This window comes from Patiria miniata, unplaced genomic scaffold (assembly GCF_015706575.1).
Source record: "Patiria miniata isolate m_02_andy unplaced genomic scaffold, ASM1570657v1 HiC_scaffold_21, whole genome shotgun sequence".
Lineage (NCBI taxonomy): Eukaryota > Metazoa > Echinodermata > Asteroidea > Valvatida > Asterinidae > Patiria > Patiria miniata.
Genome location: NW_024037060.1, coordinates 2,025,590 through 2,053,114, shown reverse-complemented (window position 1 = coordinate 2,053,114; position 27,525 = coordinate 2,025,590). Strand labels below are relative to the sequence as shown.

The 27,525-nt window shown below is 39.6% G+C and overlaps 1 protein-coding gene, 1 long non-coding RNA gene and 1 pseudogene across 4 annotated transcripts; all 3 read right to left on the bottom strand.

Annotated features, from left to right (window-relative positions):
- Positions 1 to 536: 536 nt before the first annotated feature.
- On the bottom strand, positions 537 to 6,640 carry LOC119729786. Of its 3 annotated transcripts, XR_005271270.1 has the most exons (4): positions 6,249 to 6,640; positions 5,753 to 5,827; positions 963 to 1,037; positions 537 to 748 (listed from the first exon to the last, which is right to left on the bottom strand). It is a non-coding gene; the product is annotated as an uncharacterized LOC119729786 (long non-coding RNA). The 3 variants fall into 3 exon arrangements; XR_005271271.1 differs by lacking the exons at positions 5,753 to 5,827; positions 6,249 to 6,640 and adding an exon at positions 1,459 to 2,017; XR_005271272.1 differs by lacking the exons at positions 537 to 748; positions 963 to 1,037 and adding an exon at positions 5,329 to 5,543.
- Positions 6,641 to 11,084: 4,444 nt separating this feature from the next.
- Positions 11,085 to 19,030, bottom strand: LOC119729614 (probable indole-3-acetic acid-amido synthetase GH3.8). Its single transcript, XM_038202254.1, has 7 exons — positions 18,494 to 19,030; positions 16,702 to 17,712; positions 15,586 to 15,721; positions 14,768 to 14,932; positions 13,969 to 14,120; positions 13,552 to 13,631; positions 11,085 to 13,107 (listed from the first exon to the last, which is right to left on the bottom strand). The coding sequence occupies exons 1-7, from the start codon at positions 18,612 to 18,614 to the stop codon at positions 12,877 to 12,879; spliced, it is 1,896 nt and encodes a 631-aa protein (XP_038058182.1). The 5' UTR covers positions 18,615 to 19,030; the 3' UTR covers positions 11,085 to 12,876.
- A 1,970-nt stretch (positions 19,031 to 21,000) lies between these two features.
- On the bottom strand, positions 21,001 to 26,455 carry LOC119729613 (annotated as a pseudogene).
- Between the last annotated feature and the right edge of the window lie 1,070 nt (positions 26,456 to 27,525).

The window sequence follows — 27,525 nt, the reverse complement described above, 5'->3', positions numbered from 1 at the left end:
ATTTTATTTCGTTTTATTCAAATTTTATTAAACCAAACAGTTTTGGCACATTGGCCAGAAAAACGGGGGCACGTACGTTTGCCCCAAATCCTTGCCATGCTTGGCATCACTGGGCCCAAATCTTGGCACGCTTGCCAATCCTTCACCACGAATATTTCCACCGCTAGAAACTACGGTTGGATACTAACCCCATCAGGACAAATGGGTGTTAGTCTCGGTGAAAAAAGTCACGTGACTTGAATTGATAATATGCCTAAATTACTTAAGAATAAACTTGAAAAATTGCCTAAATTTCTTAAGAATAAACTTGAAAAAGGCACGCCGATTTTGTTCCACCGTTGGGAAATACGGTTGGAATAAGCCCCACCAGTACTAGAGGGTGCTAGGCGTGTTTCTAAAGATTAAAAACGAACTTGTGAAAATTGGTCAAAATTCAAAATCTTACTTAAGAACTATTTATTTCTTTTGAATTGAGGCACTGCCCGTCGTACCCAGTAACTTCCCGCCCTTAATAATGTCGAGAGGTGGCTACCCCAACGATGATAAGGGTGGTCAGGTTCACCCTCATGAAGATAGAGTAAGGTGGAAAGCAAGTAGAATTGAACTGGAACACTCAGACGGTTGTTTACACTGATTCACTTGATTAAGTTTTAATTTAATTCACTTTCTCCAATTATACAAAATAATCCAAATGAAGATCCGAACAAAGATTCCAATAAGACGACAATGAAGACCATAAAAGAAGACCCTGTTGACCATGAATAAAATGAATTGATCTTAAACTTTTGTAAGTCTTGTTCCAAAGTCATTGGATTACATTAATATTATAAACAGTTATTTTAATTACACAGCATAAACTATAAATAATATAGTTGTTTTGTAGACAGTGTCATGATCACTCCAAAAGAATACTAAATAGGATGACTACTTAATCAAGCATACAAAGAGAATTACAGTCTTACCCTGATATAAAATAGAGAAGGCCTGTAATGCACTTGAGATGTCAACCTTCAAAGCTTGTGACAGCAATGTCTCAGCTATAAATTAAAATACATAAAAATACAAATAGCATACACGGGGAACATATTTAAGGAAATAGCTTCTATCATAAAAGGTCCCCTGCACCAATAAACAATGCGACATACACGAACAACATTTCGAAATAAAGCGAGTAGGTCGAATTCCACAGTGTGGTCGAGATTCAACGTTGTGCTGTGCATACGCACACTACGTACTGAATGTACACAATGCTGAACTCAATGTCGCCATTATATAATGCATTGTACAGTGAATGTGTACGAAAACGGTCATTCAACTCTAGAAAAGTTTTGACACTTTCACACAAAACTAACATCCTAAAAACTATAAAAATCAATCAGTTTGACAATAATCATATCAACCAACCTCTTCTATGTCCCTTACCTGATCTACTCAATACTTAATTAGAATCCAACTTACCCCAAAAATGAGGGAAAAGTGGGCGACTTTTAGACAAAGGTTGGCTCGGTCTGAGCTTCTTTCACGGCCCGCTCGCAAGAGGACAAACCATGTGAGCGGTAGCGCTCTTACCGTAATGCAATGACCACAACCCCTCGTCGCGCATAAAATTGACTCAGAAGGAGTGTTGACTTTGATTACTGACAATGATGATGACATACTGTTACCAAATAATCATTCTCAAGATAGAATTATCAAATGACCTAAATGTCGACGAACATATGTCCAAACTTGTTAACTAGGGCAATTAGGCTGGCGGGGTAAGTACACTAAAAGGAACAGCCAGAAAATAACATTGCATTATTCATGCTCCTTATGAATTATTCATTATTTTAAACCCAAAAACCCATATCGTTACATGTTCCCTGCTTCAAACTACGCGACCTCGAGTAGTATTTTAAATACTTAAAATTTGCACATTTATAGCAATTATACTATACATCTTTTTAAATGTTCTAGATTAGCATTACCAATCATGAAAACCAACATGTAAGAATTTCAAGGATTTTTTTCTACATGTAAAAACCCATAAGTACATATATCAACAATGCAAATACAATGTATACGGTATAGATCACTTAGAAAAATGTAACATCAACAATCGAAACAAATGCAAGTCGTCATTCAACTAACTATACAGTTATGCTGCTGGTAAGTTTAATATAAGAATCATGTTTGAGTAGTTTCACTTCTCCAACAAGAAGATTGCAATTTTTTTCTATCCCGTCACTTAGTTTGACTCGCTGCAGAATAACGGGCAAATCAGCAACATGGCTAAAAGAAACATACTTTACAAATAGTTCGTTGTACAAAAGGTTCCAGCATAACTTTAAGTATAACTGTGGGATCTCTCACTCCAATTTGTTACTGGAAAAAGAGCAAACAGTTTAAGTCCCTAAAATAAGTAAACCCCGAAGGTAATGAAAATACAAAATATATCGCTTTAACTGATATGCGAACTATATGGCATCATATATTGAAGTATAATGCAAACTCAAAACTAGCTATTACAACGTAAACCCGGAGATGGCACAATGGCGATCCTGCGGAAGCAGGCAAATCTCACTATCTAAAACACAATCTGAGACTTATCAGACATCTGAACATTTTTCAAAACACACCTAAGTAATTGCGGTAGGCCAGCGACCAGTTCGTTTTTTACAAAGTTCTGACCGCTGCGCGCCAAGCTCATCCACAGGCAGCAGAGCTACGCCATGCATGAGATAGGAAGGCTTCGCTTGCACACTCGTGTCTGTGTCTACCTTACGCGACCAATTTGGAATCGACTGACAACTGGAAAGAACAACTTCAGAGGTTGTTTCACCCGGCCCATCTATATCTGAAGAGGAACTGTAACCCAGATCAATGTCTGTCTCATTTTCATGATTGACAATTGGGCTTACCAAAGAATCTTGGCATTCAAGAGGTTTGGAATCGTCATTTACCTCTTGTGACATCACAGGAGGGTCAACGGCGTTCCCTGCTTTTTCCTGCGCTTTAATGTTCAATGCAGGCATTGCGAATTCAGGGAAATCAGAACCCGTTTCACAAGAACTGCTCACTAGGCCTTGGTTATAGTTAGCATCTACAAGTTCATGACATTGATGCTGGATACAAGTTTGAGCAACATGGCCTTGCTTTAAACAGTGTGAACAACTGGGAGATCGCAACGACTGCTGCGAATGGTCAACACTTGGTGGCTTGGGGATATCTCTGATATGCTCACTGGTTTGCCCCTGCTCAGGTATTGTGTCACCTGGGCAATTTGTACTCTGCTCCGCTACAGCGGTAACTGGATGATCAAAATAAGGGTCAACAGAAATCGAGCAATTTGCTGCTTTGTTCAAATCTACAAACAACCCAAGAGCCACGTCTCGAAATTGATAGAATGTGAGGTCAGGATATTTCATTCCTAATCTGCGCAACTCTAATCGCACACATGAATCCAATGCTCCCCCAATAAACTGTTCCCTCAGACTTCTTTCTCGAAGGCAAGCAAGAGCTTTACCTTCTTCAGGATTCGAGGCTACTTTTTCTATCCGATCATACAGCAACATCAAAGCACGACCAAAATCAGCTAATGATTCATCTTGTTTCTGCTTCCGAGCATAAAACATGCTCCGGAGAGAATGAACGGTTTCATGGGAACCAAATCGTGCTTTCAATATTCCAACAATCTTTGAGAAGTCTTTACGATATTCAGGAGGACTACAAAAGACTTCCTCTCTGGCAACGCCACCTAAATGATCAATAGCTACATTGACTTTGGCCGTATTCTCAAGATGACATTCCCTACAGTATGTTTCAACATCATCCAACCAATCCATAAGGGTGAGATCCCCTTCATTGTTAGGTCGGCCACAAAATATGGAAATATCCACTGTTGGAATGTTTTCACAAATTAATGTTTGGAGAACACTAGTCAGAGCCTTCTGTGACTGTACTATGATATCCATAAGGGCTTCTGTAGATGCCATTATGACTGACAGCCTAACCAATGGCTACAATAACACAAACAAAAATATGTGAAGGAATGTCAACTTTGATTAAATAATAGTATGGCTAATCCTCACGTTGATTTATACAACACCAATGTCCATGTGTAATCTGTACACAAGATTACATAGTTACCTACTAAGGAACATAAATTCTGCAATAGTTCAGCTGCAGTAAATTTCCCACATCAAACAGGAGGGAATCAAAACAATGACATGGTGGTTTTATATTTAAACAACAAGTGACCAAACAAACCGGGTCTAGGACCACAGAAAATTCGCCCAAACTTACATAGACTCTCCACTAGTTGGAGACAAAGAGGGTCGATACACACGGTCACAAATCAATAGGGACTGGAGCAATGGACCTGTCAATCATTAAAAATATTGCTTCACAAAAAACAAAGAGGGACTCGAAAATTCACAGCCCTCTAAATACTAAGTGAAAGCACTAATGAGGATCATACATACAAAGATACCAATCAAGTTGGCACACAATGCTGTTTTAGAGAGGGAATTTAAACATACACATGTTCCCATAGAAATAACAGCTTACAAAGTGATGAATCCTCAATAATGAGACCGACAAATCCTGCCCTCTGCCATTACAAGACTCTCTCATGTACAACTCAATACATTGTAATACAATGTAGAAAACACTCAAAGTAGTCTGCAATTAACAGTACCTGTGGTCAATTAACACTGTATGTATATTACATATGTGCAGACACTAAAATATCAAATCTGAATGATCACAAATGACTCAAGTACAAATGTACTTGCAAATATGCGTCAGTGGTAGTCTCAACTTAAACCTCAAGGACCACGATTGTCAAGCTTGTTATAATAAACAAGAAATTTCAAACACTTCCTGACACAATAACTAGTGCATATGTGGTCAATTGTTTACAAATAAATATGTGGTCAGTGTAATTTGGAAAATGCTACCACAATTAATAAGCCATACACAATAAATTCACATGCTGGAAGAGAGATGTAGTCTTGACTTGAATGATGCCAAGATCAGGGATCAGTCCACCAGCACATGGATATGGCCGACGCTTAGACTTGAATCATAATAACGGAGGGAATATGCTCCATGAAAAATGGTCGGCCACATTGGGGAACAGGCGGACAATAAATTGACCTACATGGCCAACATTTTTTTATACATATCCCAAAAAGGGAAAGAACAACAAATATATCAGGGGTCTGAGAACAAGAAATACACACTAAACAATTCTGTAAATCAGAGATGACGAAGATTAATCTTGCTTGCTTGAAGTCCCACCTTGATCCTGTCTACGACGCCAAAATTTGTTGAGAGGTGGCTACCCCAACGATGATAAGGGTGGTCAGGTTCACCCTCATGAAGATAGAGTAAGGTGGAAAGCAAGTAGAATTGAACTGGAACACTCAGACGGTTGTTTACACTGATTCACTTGATTAAGTTTTAATTTAATTCACTTTCTCCAATTATACAAAATAATCCAAATGAAGATCCGAACAAAGATTCCAATAAGACGACAATGAAGACCATAAAAGAAGACCCTGTTGACCATGAATAAAATGAATTGATCTTAAACTTTTGTAAGTCTTGTTCCAAAGTCATTGGATTACATTAATAAACAGTTATTTTAATTACACAGCATAAACTATAAATAATATAGTTGTTTTGTAGACAGTGTCATGATCACTCCAAAAGAATACTAAATAGGATGACTACTTAATCAAGCATACAAAGAGAATTACAGTCTTACCCTGATATAAAATAGAGAAGGCCTGTAATGCACTTGAGATGTCAACCTTCAAAGCTTGTGACAGCAATGTCTCAGCTATAAATTAAAATACATAAAAATACAAATAGCATACACGGGGAACATATTTAAGGAAATAGCTTCTATCATAAAAGGTCCCCTGCACCAATAAACAATGCGACATACACGAACAACATTTCGAAATAAAGCGAGTAGGTCGAATTCCACAGTGTGGTCGAGATTCAACGTTGTGCTGTGCATACGCACACTACGTACTGAATGTACACAATGCTGAACTCAATGTCGCCATTATATAATGCATTGTACAGTGAATGTGTACGAAAACGGTCATTCAACTCTAGAAAAGTTTTGACACTTTCACACAAAACTAACATCCTAAAAACTATAAAAATCAATCAGTTTGACAATAATCATATCAACCAACCTCTTCTATGTCCCTTACCTGATCTACTCAATACTTAATTAGAATCCAACTTACCCCAAAAATGAGGGAAAAGTGGGCGACTTTTAGACAAAGGTTGGCTCGGTCTGAGCTTCTTTCACGGCCCGCTCGCAAGAGGACAAACCATGTGAGCGGTAGCGCTCTTACCGTAATGCAATGACCACAACCCCTCGTCGCGCATAAAATTGACTCAGAAGGAGTGTTGACTTTGATTACTGACAATGATGATGACATACTGTTACCAAATAATCATTCTCAAGATAGAATTATCAAATGACCTAAATGTCGACGAACATATGTCCAAACTTGTTAACTAGGGCAATTAGGCTGGCGGGGTAAGTACACTAAAAGGAACAGCCAGAAAATAACATTGCATTATTCATGCTCCTTATGAATTATTCATTATTTTAAACCCAAAAACCCATATCGTTACAATAATTTTTAATCTCTTAATATCGGGGGCGAAGGGAGGGGGTGGGTTTATTTTCCATGTATAGCGGCTTCGAAAAGCTAAGCCGAAGTGAGCTTTCTGGGCCTAATTAATGAACTTGACTTAATACACTGTATCAAATGTTTCATTTACTCCCTTTTGCGCGCAATCCATATCATTTTAGCGATATGAACAATTTCTCTGACCTATGAAGCCCGGGAAGGGACAGGGTGGAATTTTTTTTTGGAGTTTGCTAATTCGTTCGCACGAATTACTAATTCGTGGGAACGAATTAGCAATTCGTGCGAACGAATTAGCAATTCGTGCGAACGAATTAGCAATTCGTGCGAACGAATTAGCAATTCGTGCGAACGAATTAGTAATTCGTGCGAACGAATTAGGAAATTCCAAAAAAAAAACCACCCTGTCCCTTCCCGGGCTTCATACTGACCTCAAAATATCACGTCCGCAAATATCTGGGGCGGCCAGGTGTTCCCCGGCCGCACCCACCGAGTAGGCTACTGTTTACAGCGCGCACGTACCCCACGGCAACAACCAGCAGATTGAAGAAAAATACGTGACCGATCAACAGTGTGTGTCTGTACAGAATAATGCATTTTATCTTGTAGTGATAAAATAAATTTGATCAGAACATTAAAAGCTACAAGTGATAAAGCGAAATCGGAAAAAGGGTTTGAAAAAGGGCCATTAATGTCGTCATGTTTATTTTAGCCACGGAGGCTGCCTGACCTACAATTTAAGACGTGAGCGTCGGGAATAATTGTCCGGTCTAGACTAATCGATCACCCACTGCACTCTACGCAAAAATTATTTCTCATTGAGGGAAAGTCCCTCCGCACGCAATCGCGGTGCCATAGAGAAAAAACTCTCACGACAAACACACCATACACAACGGCGGTGTCCTATTATATCGGGACCCCCACAACAAAAAAGCTTTAAAATCCCGCGTTCCAACGCCGCTGTCTTTTTTCAGGTGAGAATGAGTACGGTACTACTGAGTATGAATGCCTTAAAAAAGTACAGTACAAGTGCGAGTTCGAGTACGGATTTAAGCAGGAGTAGGAGTACACGCTACGAGTATTGCAACAATGTTTGCGTTTAATTTGAGGACCGTAAGTACTGACTTCCCTATTTTCAGGAATTTCCTGAAAAAGGAAACGTTTTTGTTTCACGCAGACACTATTTTGTAAGGTGTTATTCCTGTCGTCCGGACAACCAGAATTTTCAAGGAAAACGCTTAAATGTTCATAGTTTTTTGACTTGACTTCACGTAGGCCGCAACAGGGATAGGGGAGCAACCGAGTTTTTTGCGCTAAATGTTCCCCTCCCGCCCCGCATGCATATTGCGAGCATTTTTAAAATTAGGTCTTTGCTCTTACAGCTCAGAGAATTCCCCCCAAATACTAAAAAAAAATGATCCCACAGTGTCCTGTTATAGAATTAGCTGTATGTGAAAGTATAAAAACAGCAAGTGAGAACGTTTTCACATCAGTTTGTGAGGAGCACTCGTTTTGCATACTTGAGTTTTTATTTATCAGTTTATTATCAGACTTGGAGGAGAGCCGTCCTTGTTTTTCACTCGCGCAGAAAACTTTCACAAATACTCGTCAATCGTTTGAAGCTTTGCAACTCGGCAACTTTGTGGCTGTTAATAAGTTCTCCGGCCTGGGCTCATTACTGTTAGGAAGATGGCAAACTGGATCAGTATCTTGGGCTGCTTTGCATTCATGTTTGTTTTTGTCGTAAGTCAAGGTGAGTTTAACAATACGCTGTATTAGTTTGCTTTATGGCTTTGCGATCAGAGAATAAATTGTGCATAATTAAATATATTAAAAAGACAACAGATGGACAATGATTGTAGAATCGTTGCTCAAATCTGGGCTGCTGTGGTCTGCTGTGGTAAGCGGTAGGTTGTGAGTTCGAGTGCTAACGAACATTATAGGAAATGTTAATTGTAATGCTTTTAGATTTTATGTGTTACATTTTCTTTTTTCAGACCAATGTGATGTTGGCAAGTACTGCAAACTAGTCGTTAGGACACAATGTCGTGAGTTCCCTCTTTACGTTTTCATCCGATTTCTTTCAAACTGTAATAGCGAATTGTATTCCCATTGGGGTGGTTTAAATCTCGTAATTTCACGTTGGTTGAGAAGTCTGGGTTCTAAACATTCCAACAATAGTCTATACACCGACCTCGAGCTCTTTGTCAAATGGAAATATGCACAATCGATTAACAAGAAATGGAGATCATATTTCTCACAGAAATTGATAATTTTGTCATCATATTGAACTTATTTGGAACGCGACACACGTTATTATAGCTCTAAAACGAAATGCAAACAATTTTGTATTCTCGCAAAATCTCTTAATTTTAAGATCATCCTCCACAAGTTTGTGGCTAGTCCCCCTGAAACTCTTTCCTTTATGGTTCGGTTAGATTTGTCTATTATGCACCTTGAAATAAGTCTATACTGTCTAATTTCTAAAGTGTAAAACTATGGAATATGAGATTGAAATTCTCTGGAAAGAAATGGTCACTCCAGTGGAAACTTGATCTACCCAGTTGTATGAATTTCACTCGTTTATAAAACGCCTGGTGGCTTGTTTCAGTCCGTGGGAGTAATTGCTTTTTAAACGAATAGAGAGAATGTTCAGTCTTCGAAAATAAGAAGGTGTAATATGCCAGGGAATATCGTGGATAACAAAATTAATATGATTTATTGTCGATGAAAGATCTAAACTGAATCATGGTTAATGTGTTTTATTCCACGTATAAATAGATGGATGTACAGAACCAGAACGCCTTGAGTTGTTTGGTGATTGTGTGAATACCCAGACAGCACACGAGTGTAAGTTGACCCGAATCATCTGTAGCAAAATTGACCAATCAACCCTCCAGGCAACATTTAACAATCAAGACAGGCAATGCTTAATTCTAAGTAAAGTTGTTGGCGGTATCTCTTTTCACTTGTCATTTTTTCCCTCTCAATTAATGATAATTCAGAATTAAAGTTACTTCGGCGCTGTGCCGGGAAGGGCCTAGTTTTCAAAAAGTTTGTAAATTGGACTTCAGCCTCCTAAACTGATCCCGCTCCCGAATGAAAATCAGTCCATACACAAAATGTGCATTCATACCAGCAGGAAAAAAACCTAATCAATTAAGGGGTTAAAGGTTAAGGGTCAATTACCAAATTCTGAATACTTAAAAAAAAAAAAAATATCTCGGTTCTTACGATAACATTCTTCTTCTTTTTTCATTCATCTTTTGACTGTCTTTCCAATGCCGATTTCTCAAAGTTTTCATTGTATTCGTTTCGGATTGATCAAGGTCATATCGTTTAGATCCTTACTCGAGATCTCTTCTCATTATTTTCCAGGTAGAAGAAAGCGAACTCTCCCTGACAAACCAGCAACTTTGATTCTGCAGAAACTGTTTTCAAGACGCGACAAAAAGGTGTTTATATTTTCGTTATATTTTTTATATTTTAATAGAGATTTTAAACGACTCTTTCCTCCCTGACAGGAGCCTTAATCCAATAATCACAAGGGGGCCAATAAATAACGACTGAAATAAGATTAAAACACCCACAATTCCCAGCAAGCATCATAACTATACGGTTAGGTTTGTATTGCGATATTATTCCATGTTAGATTAACAAACCACAGAATCTATATCGAGCATTCCTTCCGATGTTCACAGGAGTCGGATTTCATATGACATCGGCACTCTTAAAAGTCCCGGTGTCAAGGAGAATTGTTAGGTCAAATCCGAAATGACACTTTTCTAGGTAGAGGTCCGGAAAAGTGACACAGAGAAGTGTCATATTTTGACCTGGAAAAGCTTCAGGACAAATCTGACCCAACGTTTACTACACTGAGAAGGAAAAGGACTGGTTACAGAATGAAACAAACTAAGTCTAACATCCGTAGGTTCTTTGAACGAACACAAACAAAACAAACCTAAAAACAACCGACCAACACCTCATATTCCTTTCCAGTCACAGGAGGAGAATGACGTTATCAACGAACAGAGTGTCATCCCTAGCTCTCCCGACGATGTTTACCAGAAACTGACGCCAGCGTGGCAGGAACGTATCTTTAAGGTAATTCATTGTTTAATCATCTTTTTCTCTCATCATTAAACAAAACCAGATCTTAAAGTTGTCATCACCGTGCAGTTTTTTATTTGAGTTTCACCCCGAAAAATAGAATTTAATCTTAAAAAAAAAAAAAGGGAAACGGTTTTCCTTTGTGGTTTATGAGACAAATTGAAAAATTGTTTTGAGAAAAATTGAATATGATGAAGAGCACTGGCAGAAAACTGTAAAGGCCAATCAGTATGCAGTTAACCTCATTTTAAACTTTTAAACTGACGACAATACATGGAGCATGTAAATAATGATATAATCAGATGCTTTGCATTGTTCCTGCTTGACAACGATCTCAATATTTTATTGTTATTCAGTGTATCCGTTCAGACGAATTGCTCGTTAAATGGCGACAACGCGCCAAAATTACCGTGCGTGGATAGATAATACATAAATTTCTGATGTGTTCTTATTTCTTATCAAATGTTCCATTTTTTTTTTTTAACAGTTACTGAGAATAGCCGCAGACAACATGGAAATGTAACCAATCAGCTACGTTCGAATAGCATACGTCACGTAATAAGTTTGTTCTTTGTAAAAAAAATACTAAATTAAGAAAACTTACTAAAGCTGCTTATAGCCGCGCGAAAAAAATGTACATTTACTCCTACACAAATGTTAATCTTTAGTTTTTAGCGCGTAGTATTAGTTTCATTTGATTAACTAGTTAAGCCAGCCAAAACTACAACTTCATGGTAGAAAACGACTTTAAAGTTCAGACTTGAGTAAAATTGTTAGCTTAATTAATGCAATTCATGTAAATATTGTAACTTTAGGTCCTATTTCTATTCCAGTTTGATATTACTATGCTTCAGCGTTGCAATACTATTTATATTGGTATTCAGTATGTGTGGATTGTTTTTTCGACTGATATAGAATGCAAATTATTAAACATACGACTCAATTGTACATGTAACTAGGTATTATAGAAAAGAATGATGACCAAATTAATATATTTATTACATATATAGAAGATTAAATGATTTCAATATAATCGTATTGACCCTTTTCTCTTATTAACTCTAGTATTCTGCACTAATTTTTTATATCATTGAAATCCTGTGCAAGTTTTATAACAACAATTTCATGCAACCGACAGGCTGACGCCATGGAAACATGTAGGAGACGTTACAAAATATACATAAAAATTATAATATTTATTTTTATAAAAACGATTTGTACTGTAAAATTATTTATTTCTATAAGTATTTATTGTTGATGTATGCCATTTCTTGTCTTCTTGGCATGAAATATATTACTGTTTGATAAATGTTGCACTCCTTGTCATCTTTTGTCTTCTCGTTTGGTCGTGCCAGTGAGCTTGCCATGGCCTACATGCCAACATTTACATTTAGAAACAGTTCAAAGGTGGATTATCGTGCCTGTTAAAGGTGAACTATTTAGTCGTCGAGCCGTTCTGACATTAGTGGGCGTCAATCTCATGTTAGGGTTAATGCCAAAGACATGGGCGGATAACTTAAGGAGATTCTCTCCTACTATCTTCCCGTAGTCGGGAGACGCCCCCCAATAATTTATTCCAATGTAGTGTTTTAACAAAATTGCTCACATAAGCCGTTTCAAGGATACCGCCATCTGTGTGGTCACGTGGTAATCTCCCGGGGCATTTTAATAGAAATACGTCCCATCCTACCGTTTTTTCCTGAGCCTGATGGGACGTATTTTTTTTTAAACGCCCCCCCCCCCGGAAAATACCACGTGACCACAAAGAAGGGCGGTATCCGTGAAACGGCTTATGACGTCCAGAATCCTTAGGATTTTCCAAGCTGCTGGAAATATTGATAAAAATCGCTGCTGATGTTGAAACGTTACACTTTTTGAGTATAGGCACGATTCTACATATGTATTCTTATACGTAATCAATGTTATTTCTATTTGTCAACCGTGGTTATAATAAAATAAACAAAGTGGTAGCGGCTTAGGAACGCGCACGCATCGCGGACGGTGCATGCTTTGCATTTAAACGCTGAGGGCGTAAGTCTTATGCACAAAGTTGTCATACCTATGTGTCATATAGTACAAACCCCTACAGATATCGAATCTCCCGTCAAGCAGCTTTATCAACGACGCTGCCCATCATTAGGTCAAGGGTCGCCTTGGTGCGCAGTTTTTTAGGCATCTTGAACTGGTTATAACTGGCCGTGGAGGTCGCTATTATGAAGTCTTGCAATTTCTTGAAGGATCCTGGGCGAACGATCATCACGCGAGCCTCGCAGATGGTGCCAACTTGGCGGTAGTGGTCGTAGAACTCGTGCTGTTTGCGAAGGGACTGGTCGAACTGCATGGAGAACATGAAATAAAATTAACAAAAAATGTCATTGGTGTTCACGCGAAAATCTGTAAAAGTCATGCAAAGCAGCTGCAACAGCAGCAGCAACAACAACAACTGCAGCAAAGGCAGCAACATCATTAGCCGCAGCTGGAGAAGCATCGAAAGCAGCAAAAGCAGCAGCTGCTCTCGTAACATCTCGAACTGATTGCAACATACAGATAAAACACCCCAAAACTGCAGCACCTTGACGTTTGCAGGTGTCTAACAGAGACTTATTTTAAGCAGTAGTAAAAGAAGCAAGTAGAGTAGTGACATGAACAGCAACAAGAACAGGAAACATTACAAGGACAACTGCATGCAGCATCAGCAACAGCAGAACTTAGCATGGCAAAATCAGTTACATTAATCATTCCCTTCCCCTGAATGGTATTGACTCTAAAGTTGTATTACCATAGATTTCTGGTCCGTCGACAGACGCACTTCTGTTTCGAACTCGAGGAAAAGCAGATAATACATGTCATACTTGACATCTAGAGACAAAACAACAATGGATTTAATTTACTGTGTTGAAAATATTAGAGACGTTTTGGTTTAAAACGTAAACATTCTCATCTATAACGAAAATAACACATAAAAAGACGACCACAAGTTGACTCCAGTCGTCCTGAATCCAGTCGTCCTGAAATTCATAAGAGAAAACGAAAGCGGGTATTTTTCTTGAAATAGTTTAAAGTGTACATGTTTATTTGATATTAACTTTTAGGTGGCCAGGATTGCCTTTATTATTTTTTTTCAATTTATTGTTTTTTTTTTCAACAATTGGAACATGATGTCAAATGTTGTTAGTTTGAAAGTTTTAATCCTTGCCTTCCTGGTGGTCCTCGTAGATCAAGGGACTCTCTGCGCATGTCCAGTCCACCAGCGTCGCCTCTGGCCAGCTGGTCAAGCTCTCCTGTATGGCGTTGTTCACTACAAGCTTGTCAGTCTTCTCACTGCGTAAATTCAACAGCTCGCCAGTTCTGAGTATACAAGAGCATTTTCAATTCAAGTATTGTCAACAATTGTTAAAGTTAAATATTATCAATTGAGTACTTTTTCAATGATGTACAAAAAGTGTATCTGGAACATTGAACACTGATGCTTTACCTGTTTCAGATTTATAAAATTGAGTTGTACATGGTGAGTAAAAAAAAAAGAAACCCAAATGTCGGGACCATTGTTTTAGTGAAGTTCTGCATGTAGCACTTTCAATTTCAAGTTACGGACTTTTAAACATAACCACCGTTTTAAAGTTCTGTCCACAGATCACCAAAAATGGTGTGCGTTCTTTCAGCAAAACGAGAACAATCTACACACATCCCTATGTGATTGGTTTTCGTTTTGATGAACGAACACTTACCTTCTTGTGATCCGTGGACAGAACTTTAAAACGGTGGTTGTGTTTAAAATTCCGTAACTTGAAAAGTACATTTGTGATTTGAATGATTCTTATACCAATAGAAAGCTTATGAATTGGGCTTTCATATCCCAGATTTTGAAAGTGCTACATTCAGAACTTCACTAAAACAATAGTCCTGACATTTGGGTTTCGCTTTTATTGGCTGTATACATATATAAACATTTCATTTACACAACGCCATTTTGCATAGATCGGCGCTAAGCTTACCTGTATTTCACTTGAATCACCGGGCAGTTGTCATGGAAACCTACAACCTCCACCACGTCGCCCATGCGGTAGCGGTAAAACCCACTGAGGGTCGTTATGACTATCTCGTAGCGTTTTCCAACCTCGATCTCATCCAGAAATAAAGTCGTTGGATTTGCCTCCTCACTAGATGAAATACAAGTATTTTTAATTACTTTAAAATTTCATTTTTTGTGTCCAGTTGATCCGAAGCATCTGAATTGTGTACAATGTACGTAATGCAGCAATCCGCTTACTCTTGAAATATCACTTCATCATGAACTGTAGATTCGGTGTTTTATTTTTAAAAATATTACATTTCTTTTTTCTTTGGCTCTTGTTAGATAGTCCATTGCCAGGTTCAGTTTTGTTTGAATGACCTATATCGTTGAAGTGTCATCGTCTACTTTAAGTTCCAGTATTGTGGACATTTCTCTTCCTAAAAATGAAATAGGCCTAGTCGGGACTTATCGCAATAAAATATTACAAGCTATGTTTTAGGTAAAATAAAAATTAAGATCAAATAGGGAAAGTGTCATTAAGCAGGAAGTGTTCTAAAAAAAACAATGACGTCAACGTACGAAGTTGTGAAAAAAACTAGGTATCGATTATCTTTCCGAAAATCTCACTTTCACAGTCTGTGTGCGCCAGGTTTTCATGCGACGCGCATGACTCATGGAAAAGAGTTTATAACCTTGTTAACATAACATCAAGGTCAATAGACTTACCAAGTTTCAAGAAAGAACTAATTGATATTTTGTGCTATCACCATATTGTTTATGTCATTACTTGTTTTTTACCTGAGATCTTCAGGAATAAACTCCGTCAAGTTTGTACTAGGGCTCAGCACATATTGCGGCGGTCTACCGTCCATCCACAAGTTGTAGCAAACTAAACCTTCGGTGCAGCCGTAAGCGAATGTGTAAAGACGGGTGCCTAATATAAAATGGATAAAATGGGTCAAAAATGAGCTCTTACGAAAGCACGAGGAACATGTGACAGCCACTGATCTCCATATAAAAATCTGATTTTAGCCCATTGGCTGTTGGAATTGAAGAACAATAGACTGGTAAATAAAGTTATCCCATTTAATTGACATGTATGTCTACACTCTTTACTCAACATAGTTAAAAAAAATATTAAAATGGCAACAAACTATATTTCATATAATACTTTTCTGTTTGGAAAACTGTAGTTCCGTGTAGGCCTACTCTATTAGACGAATCGATGGTATTAATTTTGAAAAATGAGAGTGGTTGAAACTGGCTCCCTCCCCAATTCTAATTTAGGGATCGGGAACCAGTGCTATAGCTTCACTTCTTTTTTTTTTACAGCTCAGCACAATGTTAGTGCCTCAGCCAAGGGGTTAGGTTTTGTGTGTTGGTGGTTGGTTGGTTGATTGGTTGGTGCGTTTGTCTGTGAACAAGATATTTCAAAAAGTTCTGAGCGGATTTTCATAAGAATTGTTTTAGGGACGGTCCTTGGTACAAGTGCAAATCGATTAGATTTTGGAAGTGATAGGCATCTGCGTGTGGATCCAGGACATTTAAAAAAAAAAAATTCACTCATATATGCATGTAAAACTTTCACCAGATCGCTCTGTGCACAGGTTCGTGTGCGTGGCACTGACCCAGTGACCCTATATGCCTTGTAACCCACCTAATCTAGCCACATAGGTCAATTGACTATACCATTTTGTACAATGGGGGAGTGGAAAAGTAGATAAAGACAGGCATGTACAAAATATTTGAGTATAAAGATGTTTTAAATGTGCAATAAAATATGGAAGCCCATTGGATATGCGAGGCTGTATGGGTGTACTAACAATATGGCGTGGAATTGTTCAGCCTTGGTGGAGGTGTGCGCTCTCTGAGTGCTTTCTATACACGTAACTACACGAACTGTATTTTACTCACCTTTGGTGTATTTGGCTTTGAGTTTCTGCACATAGCCAGATATATCTGCGGTCACAAAGCAATTCAGATGCGGCCAGATTCGCCCAAGGATACCAACAAAACCTCGAGCAAACTCTGCTCTCAGCTCATGAGCCCTGGCTGGGTTGGCCTCCAAGGCAGCATCCAGCGAACGTCGTATCTCCGCATCAATGTTCAGTCTAGGATTGATCCTGCCTGTAGAAAGATCCTCCAAGAACATGTCTTGCTCATCTTCCAGCATGGAGAACGCCCTGTACACCTGTGACGCGAATGGAGCACTGAACGTGCAGACGTTTTTGTCGGTCAGTGCGAAGAGAAGGTGGACGTAGGTGGCTTCGAAATCCGTAGAAATCTGGAAGGCACTAAATGGTGAATTCAGGAGCGTGCTTACCATGAATTTTGCAAGGGAACTATTGTCAGGCACGAATACCGCTGGTGCAATAGGCAGTCCTGACTTGGTAAACTTCTGTGCCGGTTTGCAGTACAACCCCGCCATTTTCTGTATGGGGCTCGACCCCACTGCCTGTAAAACGACCACGAGTCCCAACCCCCTGTCATTAAATACCATTGGTATCAGCTTGCCCTTTCCCGTGGTGCCTGAGGAAATTCCAAACCTGTCCACTTTGGCTGCCACGCAGACGTTCTTTTCCCCGTCTGCCAGTCTCTGGAAGTAATCCTGGTAGTGATCATACTTGGTGAGTGGATGTTTGTCTCGGAAATCCTGCAGTGATTGGATGCCTGTCAAGTATCGTCTGCCGTACTCTGTATCTGCGTCGCGGGAGATCAGCTTTAGGAGAAACTTCTCCTGCGCCTTGCGTGGCTCTTTCCATAGCTTTTTAAGCTGATACAAGATGAATGGCGTGGCAAGGGTTGCTCCTTGGAAGAGGATGTACTGCTGCAACAGTGTCTTGAGGGTGTGACTTTCGGAGCACCGGAGGGTTGAGATGTGAAAAGCTGTGACCGAGGACAAGGTGCCCAGAATCGCTAAGAAACCTGAAGACAACAAAATAACAAAACCAGCCAGTTGCAAAAAAATTCGACCTGTCTGTGTTTGGCTAATTCTAGAAGTTCATTATTAAACAAAAAATGGACTGAATTTTTCTGCCACTGAAGTCTGGAGAAACAGATGGCCGAAAAGGCTCTCCAAAGTCCTTCTATAGGTAACCGCCCCTTCCCCCCCCAAAAAAAAAGCGAGACAGTTTCGATATCATCGATATCATAATGTGTCGTTTTGAAATGAAGACCTACCAAGTGCGAACTGCTGATCGTTTAGCTCACCGTAGGCCCCACTGGTAGGCACGTGAAACGCAAAGTTTAGCTTGACGCGAACTTTGTCACGAGGTTAGATTGTGGATAAAGTGGTCCACAAAGAACCTGTTCATTAATAATTTAACAGAGTTTTTTCACTTACTTTGGTACCCATTAGTGGCGATAATATTGTGCATGCATGGTGGCTCCGGATGGACATATCGCACATATTAGCCCAAGTGTTGGCGACTACATTCACGATGTCGCAATTATTTGTAACAGTATTAATATTTGCTACAATATTCACTTTGTCGCAACTGTTGGCTCATAATATGCGAGACCAAATTCACGATTCACACCAAATGTGTAATGTTTGCAAATTTAAGTGTCCTTTCAGTGCGACCTCAAATTATTGTGCAAGCAAAAGTACAAAACAGCCGCTCATGCATGACTGGGCAAGTTGTAGTGTGCCACATTATTATGCCCAAGCATACAGCGCATATAATGGCCTATTGGCCTACCATACCTGCTGCAACACGGCATAACCAAGTGGCGTCGTTGATGAAATATGCATTGATAACATACGCAGTGAAACCAGCAGACGCCAAGGCCCACAACACACACCGATGTTCCCACGTTACCGCCATGTTGAACCAATTTGAGAAACTAAGAGGGTCGGAACGGTAGATTGCAGTGTACTATAGAACTGGTACTACGTGCACGTTCACAATGAAAGGCTTGCTGGCACTGTGAACTTCAGTCTTTGGATTTCGATACTTCGAGTGGCAGTCTTTAATAGACTTACTCAAGTCAACTTTTAGTATTTTGATCGCGGGAATCACAATGTATAGTGAGAATTATACAGTTTTTCGCTGGCACTCAGTATTTGATGCCAAGGGCCAATGCTGTATCAAAGTTTTGGTATGGAAGCGGGTTGTATTAATACAAGAATAAGAAAAAGTGCCTATGATTATTATGGGATATCCTTTTGCTACCACGGACGTGGAAGATAATCGGCATGTTGCAGGCAACATTCCAGCAAGTGGTATAGTTAGACACATATTCCATGGTAAATAAGACTAATAAAAAGTGGTCGATTCCGGACCACACATGGGGAACTCATGGATATTTGTCACCCCCCCCCCCTTACCGAAAGGCCACGCCCACATGACAGTGGCCAGCAGCAGTTGTTAATAGCTACATAGTCTCCAATGGAAATGCGAGGTCATAAACATATTCTACATCATATATGATGGGTATAAAGCATGATTTAATGCATACAGAACCCAACTGAACTTAAATATTTTAAAGTTAAATTAATTCCAGTTGTTTTCCATATTGACCAACTCTTTCTTGGCTCATTTCGAATTTACAAGCTTCAAGCAGCATCGTGTTTATGATGCATTTAACTGAGTTAACATTCTTATACATTATTAAAGTACAAATAAAAGATTCTCCAATGATAACAAACTAGCAGATAAACTAAAAAAACTAGCAATTTCTTCAACAAAAATTTAAACTGAGCAATATAATACAGACGAAAATACCTGCACTACTGACAACAATGGCACGAAACATGCGTCACTAAGAAAATCACCATTCGCCAAGCGAGCTTTCCAGTGACGTCACTTGAAAGAGTTCGGCAAGTCTGACCTCGTCCCCATGACACGGAGCAGTACGCTCCCACTAGCTCAGTCTGGCTGCTCTGTCTTTACTATTGTATTAAGGTTAGACCATGGGAACGAGGTTAAGAGTGGTTGTTTTATTGTGGTTGCACCCCCACCATGCTTGTTTTTTTTTCTCAAAAATTAAAATAAAAAAAATAATGAAAATATACATTTGATAATTCAAATAATAGGAAATGTATCAAAAAAATTCCACAAACCTGCTACTTATTCTTCTAGGCATCTGAAAGTTCATATCATGCCCTCCGTATTTGAACAATTTTAATGTTATTTAAAAAAAAAAACACTTCTGATTTTAATGTCTCATTTTCACACTACACCAACTTCTTAACTTTCCAGAGCCAGTGTTATTTCAACTTCTCATGACCTGGTAGGCAAATTCTGGTCTCTGTACATCTCGGGATTGCAACGACACTTTTAGATTCTTTGTTTTGCATTTACGGAAACCTATGCCAAATATATCTCTAAAGTAACTGACTATAGTCTTTTGCATTCATAATAATTGTGGAGTGCTGTGCCCTCGTGGTTAAGGGCACTGGATTGGTGGTCTGTTGGTAATTCTGCAGGTTGTGGGTTCGAGTCCAGCCGAGGGTCATGGTGTGTGTGCCCTTGGGCAAGGCACTTTGTCACTCATTGCTTCTCTCCACCAAGGAGTAAATGGGTACCTGTGAGGGCAGAGATGGTTATTGTGATTGAATAAGCTTGAATAAGCTTGCTTGTGACTAACAGGCAGCATCGAGCTGTATACTCCCCAGGGAGCTGAGATGGTATTTGGAATGTTTTTAATTGGCCCAATGATCAGGGGTAATAATAATACTGTAAGCGCTGTGATTTATTTACTAATAAGAGCGTTCTTAAATGCCTATTATTATTATTATTAACGATTCACACTGTTGTTCGCGAATAAGCACTTTTCTTTGCACTGTAAAAAAAACCCCAAAGAAACAACACAATGGACCGATCCAGTAAGCCCCGCCCACTGCGCACTGGGCAAATTAACACGTGCTCCTCTCCAATGTCACGCTGCATTTTCCTGCCTCACGCTTCATACGCGCGTGCACGCATGTCAGACATTTGTGCACGCACGTCGGACATAAATCGCGGCTGTGATTGGTCAGAACACCATTGGGCGGTGCTTACTGGATCGGTCCATAAACCGCTTGCATACGCGTTCGATAATCATCGCGCGAAGGCGCGCGAGGCCATGTTGTGGGACAAGCGTAAATCTATCCATGCACATTTTGTCCCACAACATGGCGTTTGCACCTTCGCGCGTCAATTATCGATCGCGTCTGCAAGCGGTCTATTGGCAAAACGTGCACGTGACATCAGACACACACAACAAGGGTTCCTCCATAAAGCCTACAGGTTTTTATGACAGATATTATTAAATATCCAGGACACACTATAATAATTCACACTTTTGTTTGCGAATGAGCACTTTTCTATGTACTGTAAAAAAAAAAAAACATTGGCAAAATGTGCATGTGACATCTGACACACAGTAAGGGTTGTTCAATAAAGCCTACAGGTTTTTATGGCATATATTAAACATCTACTACACACTTCATCATGAGATCAAGAGTCGCCTTTGTGCGCAGCTTTTTGGGCATCTTGAACTGGTTATAACTGGCCGTGGAGGTCGCTATTATGAAGTCTTGCAATTTCTTGAAGGATCCTGGGCGAACGATCATCACGCGAGCCTCGCAGATGGTGCCAACTTGGCGGTAGTGGTCGTAGAACTCGTGCTGCTTGCGAAGTGACTTGTCGAACTGAAGGAAATAACGAATTAAAATAGTGCCATTTAAAAGAGTTAATGATATGTTTTATCTCCAAAGAATCATCAGCAAAAATGGCGACAGCTGTTAAAGCAGGAGCTACAAGCTTACTTTGAAATCGTATTATTGATAACAAAATTGCGTGTCTGTGTAGGCCTATGCCAAAAAAAAAAAAAATCGGGATAATTACCAATGACTTCTGCTCCTCTGATAAACGGAAGCCGTCCACTGATTCCAACTCGATGAACAGTAGGTACAACATGTCAAAATCAACTGTTTGGAAACAAAAGAAAACTCACGGAATTTTCTCATTGTTTGGAAACGAGACCGAGATTTCTAAAACACTGTGCCAATCATTTTATTTACCATGCTCCGCGTCCCCGTACATCAATGGACTCTCTGCGCATGTCCATTCCACCAGCGTCGCCCCTTGCCAGCTGGTCAAGCTCTCCTGTATGGCGTTGTTCACTACAAGCTTGTCAATCTTCTCGCTCCGTAAATTCAACAGCTCACCAGTTCTGAGTATACAAGAGCATTTTCAATTCAAGTATTGTCAACAATTGTTAAAGTTAAATATTATCAATTGAGTACTTTTTCAATGATGTACATTGAACACCGATGCTTTACCTGTTTCAGATTTATAAAATTGAGTTGTACAGGGTGAGTACAAAAAAAAAGAAACCCAAATGTCGGGCCATTGTTTTAGTGAAGTTCTGCATGTAGCAATTTCAATTTCAAGTTACGGAATTTTAAACGTAACCACCGTTTTAAAGTTCTGTCCACGGATCACCAAAAAAAAGGTGCGCGTTCTTTCAGCAAAACGAGAACAATCTACACACATCCCTGTGTGATTTGTTTTCGTTTTGCTGAACGAACACTTACCTTCTTGTGATCCGTGGACAGAACTTTAAAACGGTGGTTGTGTTTAAAATTCCGTCACTTGAAAAGTACACAAGTAATTTGAATGATTCTTGTACCAATAGAAAGCTTATGAATTGGGCTTTCATATCCTAGATTTTGAAAGTGCTACATGCAGAACTTCACTAAAACAATAGTCCTGACATTTGGGTTTCGCTTTTTTTTACTGTATACATATATAAACATTTCATTTACACAACGCCATTTTGCATAGATCGGCGCTAAGCTTACCTGTATTTCACTTGAATCACCGGGCAGTTGTCATGGAAACCTACAACCTCCACCACGTCGCCCATGCGGTAGCGGTAAAACCCACTTACGGTCGTTATGACTATCTCGTAGCGTTTTCCAACCTCGATCTCATCCAGAAATAAAGTCTTTGGATTTGCCTCCTCACTAGATGAAATACAAGTATTTTTAATTACTTTAAAATTTCATTTTTTGTGTTCAGTTGATACGAAGCATCTGAATTGTGTAAAATGTACACTGCAGTAATCCGCTTACTCTTGAAATATCACTTCATCATGAACTGTAGATTCAGTGTTTTATTCTTAAAAATATTAAATTTCCATTTTCTTTGGCTCTTGTAAGATAGTCCATTGCCAGGCTCAGTTTTGTTTGAATGACCTATATCGTTGAAGTGTCATCGTTTACCTCAAGTTCCAGTATTGTGGACATAGGCCTACCTCTTCCTAAAAATGAAATAGGCCTAGTCGGGACTTATCGCAATAAAATATTACAAGCTATGTTTACAGTAAAATAAAAATTAAGATCAAATAGGGAAAGTGTCATTAAGCAGGAAGTGTTCTAAAAAAAAAACCAATGACGTCAACGAACGAAGTTGTGAAAAAAACTAGGTATCGATTATCTTTCCGAAAATCTCACTTTCACAGTCTGTGTGCGCCAGGTTTTCATGCGACGCGCATGACTCATGGAAAAGAGTTTATAACCTTGTTAACATAACATCAAGGTCAATAGACTTACCAAGTTTCAAGAAAGAACTAATTGATATTTTGTGCTATCACCATATTGTTTATGTCATTACTTGTTTTCTACCTGAGATCTTCAGGAATGAACTCCGTCAAGTTTGTACTAGGGCTCAGCACATATTGCGGCGGTCTACCGTCCATCCACAAGTTGTAGCAAACTAAACCTTCGGTGCAGCCGTAAGCGTATGTGTAAAGACGGCTGCCTAATATAAAATGGATAAAATGGGTCAAAAATGAGCTCTTACGAAAGCACGAGGAACATGTGACAGCCACTGATCTCCATATAAAAATCTGATTTTAGCCCATTGGCTGTTGGAATTGAAGAACAATAGACTGGTAAATAAAGTTATCCCATTTAATTGACATGTATGTCTACACTCTTTACTAAACATAGTTAAAAAAATATTAAAATGGCAACAAACTATATTTCATATAATACTTTTCTGTTTGGAAAACTGTAGTTCCGTGTAGGCCTACTCTATTAGACGAATCGATGTTATTAATTTTGAAAAATGAGAGTGGTTGAAACTGGCTCCCTCCCCAATTCTAATTTAGGGATCGGGAACCAGTGCTATAGCTTCACTTATTTTTTTTTTTACAGCTCAGTACAATGTTAGTGCCTCCGCCAAGGGGTTAGGTTTTGTGTGTTGGTGGTTGGTTGGTTGATTGGTTGGTGCGTTTGTCTGTGAACAGGATATTTCAAAAAGTTCTGAGCGGATTTTCATGAGAATTGTTTTAGGGACGGTCCTTGGTACAAGTGCAAATCGATTAGATTTTGGAAGTGATAGGCATCTGCGTGTGGATCCAGGACATTTAAAAAAAAAAATTCACTCATATATGCATGTAAAACTTTCACCAGATCGCTCTGTGCACAGGTTCGTGTGCGTGGCACTGACCCAGTGACCCTATATGCCTTGTAACCCACCTAATCTAGCCACATAGGTCTCTGAGTGCTTTCTATACACGTAACTACACGAACTGTATTTTACTCACCTTTGGTGTATTTGGCTTTGAGTTTCTGCACATAGCCAGATATATCTGCGGTCACAAAGCAATTCAGATGCGGCCAGATTCGCCCAAGGATACCAACAAAACCTCGAGCAAACTCTGCTCTCAGCTCATGAGCCCTGGCTGGGTTGGCCTCCAAGGCAGCATCCAGCGAACGTCGTGTCTCCGCATCAATGTTCAGTCTAGGATTGATCCTGCCTGTAGAAAGATCCTCCAAGAACATGTCTTGCTCATCTTCCAGCATGGAGAACGCCCTGTACACCTGTGACGCGAATGGAGCACTGAACGTGCAGACGTTTTTGTCGGTCAGTGCGAAGAGAAGGTGGACGTAGGTGGCTTCGAAATCCGTAGAAATCTGGAAGGCACTAAATGGTGAATTCAGGAGCGTGCTTACCATGAATTTTGCAAGGGAACTATTGTCAGGCACGAATACCGCTGGTGCAATAGGCAGTCCTGACTTGGTAAACTTCTGTGCCGGTTTGCAGTACAACCCAGCCATTTTCTGTATGGGGCTCGACCCCACTGCCTGTAAAACGACCACGAGTCCCAACCCACTGTCATTAAATACCATTGGTATCAGCTTGCCCTTTCCCGTGGTGCCTGAGGAAATTCCAAACCTGTCCACTTTGGCTGCCACACAGACGTTCTTTTCCCCGTCTGCCAGTCTCTGGAAGTAATCCTGGTAGTGATCATACTTGGTGAGTGGATGTTTGTCTCGGAAATCCTGCAGTGATTGGATGCCTGTCAAGTATCGTCTGCCGTACTCTGTATCTGCGTCGCGGGAGATCAGCTTTAGGAGAAACTTCTCCTGCGCCTTGCGTGGCTCTTTCCATAGCTTTTTAAGCTTATACAAACTGAATGGCGTGGCAAGGGTTGCAACTTGGAAGAGGATGTACTGCAGCAACAGTGTCTTGAGGGTGTGACTTTCGGAGCACCGGAGGGTTGAGATGTGAAAAGCTGTGACCGAGGACAAGGTGCCCAGAATCGCTAAGAAACCTGAAGACAACAAAATAACAAAACCAGCCAGTTGCAAAAAAATTCGACCTGTCTGTGTTTGGCTAATTCTAGAAGTTCATTATTAAACAAAAAATGGACTGAATTTTTCTGCCACTGAAGTTTGGAGAAACAGATGGCCCAAAAGGCTCTCCAAAGTCCTTCTACAGGTAACCGCCCCCCCCCCCAAAAAAAGCCAGACAGTTTCGATATCATCGATATCATAATGTGTCGTTTTGAAATGAAGACCTACCAAGTGCGAACTGCTGATCATTTAGCTCACCGTAGGCCTAACTGGTAGGCACGTGAAACGCAAAGTTTAGCTTGACGCGAACATTGTCACGAGGTTAGATTGTGGATAAAGTGGTCCACAAAGAACCTGTTCATTAATAATTTAACAGAGTTTTTTCACTTACTTTGGTACCCATATAGTGGCGATAATATTGTGCATGCATGGTGGCTCCGGATGGACATATTGCACATATTAGCCCAAGTGTTGGCGACTACATTCACGATGTCGCAATTATTTGTAACAGTATTAATATTTGCTACAATATTCACTTTGTCGCAACTGTTGGCTCATAATATGCGAGACCAAATTCACGATTCACACCAAATGTGTAATGTTTGCAAATTTAAGTGTCCTTTCAGTGCGACCTCAAATTATTGTGCAAGCAAAAGTACAAAACAGCCGCTCATGCATGACTGGGCAAGTTGTAGTGTGCCACATTATTATGCCCAAGCATACAGCGCATATAATGGCCTATTGGCCTACCATACCTGCTGCAACACGGCACAACCAAGTGGCGTCGTTGATGAAATACGCATTGATAACATACGCAGTGAAGCAGACGCCAAGGCCCACAACACACACCGATGTTCCCACGTTACTGCCATGTTGAACCAATTTGAGAAACCAAGAGGGTCGGAACGGTAGATCGCAGTGTACTTTAGAACTCGAACTACGTGCACGTTCACAATGAAAGGCTTGCTGGCACTGTGAACATTTCGATACTTCGAGTGCAGTCCTAAACTTACACAAGTCAACTTATGGCATTTTGATCGCGGGAATTATAATGTAAGAATTACACAGTTTTTTGCTGGCACTCAGTATTTGTTGCCAAGGCAACATGTTGTATCAAAGTTTTGGTTTGGAAGCGGGTTATCTTTAAAAAAGAAAAGAAAAGATAAAGTGCCTCTGAGTATGGGGGTATCCTTTTGTTACGAGAGACGCAGAAGATGATCGGCAAGGCAACATTTCAGCAGGTGGTATGGTTAGACACATATTCCTTGGTAAATAAGACTAATTAAAAGTGGTCGATTCCGGACCACACATGGGGAACTCATGGATATTTGTCAACCCCCCCCTTACCGAAAGGCCACGCCCACATGACAGTGGCCAGCAGCAGTTGTTAATAGCTACATAGTCTCCAATGGTAACGCGAGGTCATAAACATATTCTACATCATATATGATGGGTATAAGCATGATTTAATGCATACAGAACCCAACTGAACTTAAACATTTTAAAGTTAAATTAATTCCAGTTGTTTTCCATATTGACCAAGTCTTTCTTGGCTAGATTCGAATTTACAAGCCTCAAGCAGCATCGTGTTTATGATGCATTTAACTGAGTTAACATTCTTATACATTATCAAAGTCCATATAAAAGATTCTCCAATGATAACAAACTAGCAGATAAACTAAAAAAACTAGCAATTTCTTCAACAAAAATTTAAATACCTGCACTACTGACAACAATGGCACGAAACATGCGTCACTAAGGATATCACCGTTCCCCAAGCGAGCTTTCCAGTGACGTCACTTGAAAGAGTTCGGCAAGTCTGACCTCGTCCCCATGACACGGAGCAGTACGCTCCCACTAGCTCAGTCTGGCTGCTCTGTCTTTACTATTGTATTAAGGTTAGACCATGGGAACGAGGTTAAGAGTGGTTGTTTTATTGTGGTTGCACCCCCACCATGCTTGTTTTTTTTTCAAAAATTAAAATAAAAAAATAATGAAAATATACATTTGATAATTCAAATAATAGGAAATGTATCAAAAAAATTCCACAAACCTGCTACTTATTCTTCTAGGCATCTGAAAGTTCATATCATGCCCTCCGTATTTGAACAATTGTAATGTTATTTAAAAAAAAAAAAAAAAACTTCTGATTTTAATGTCTC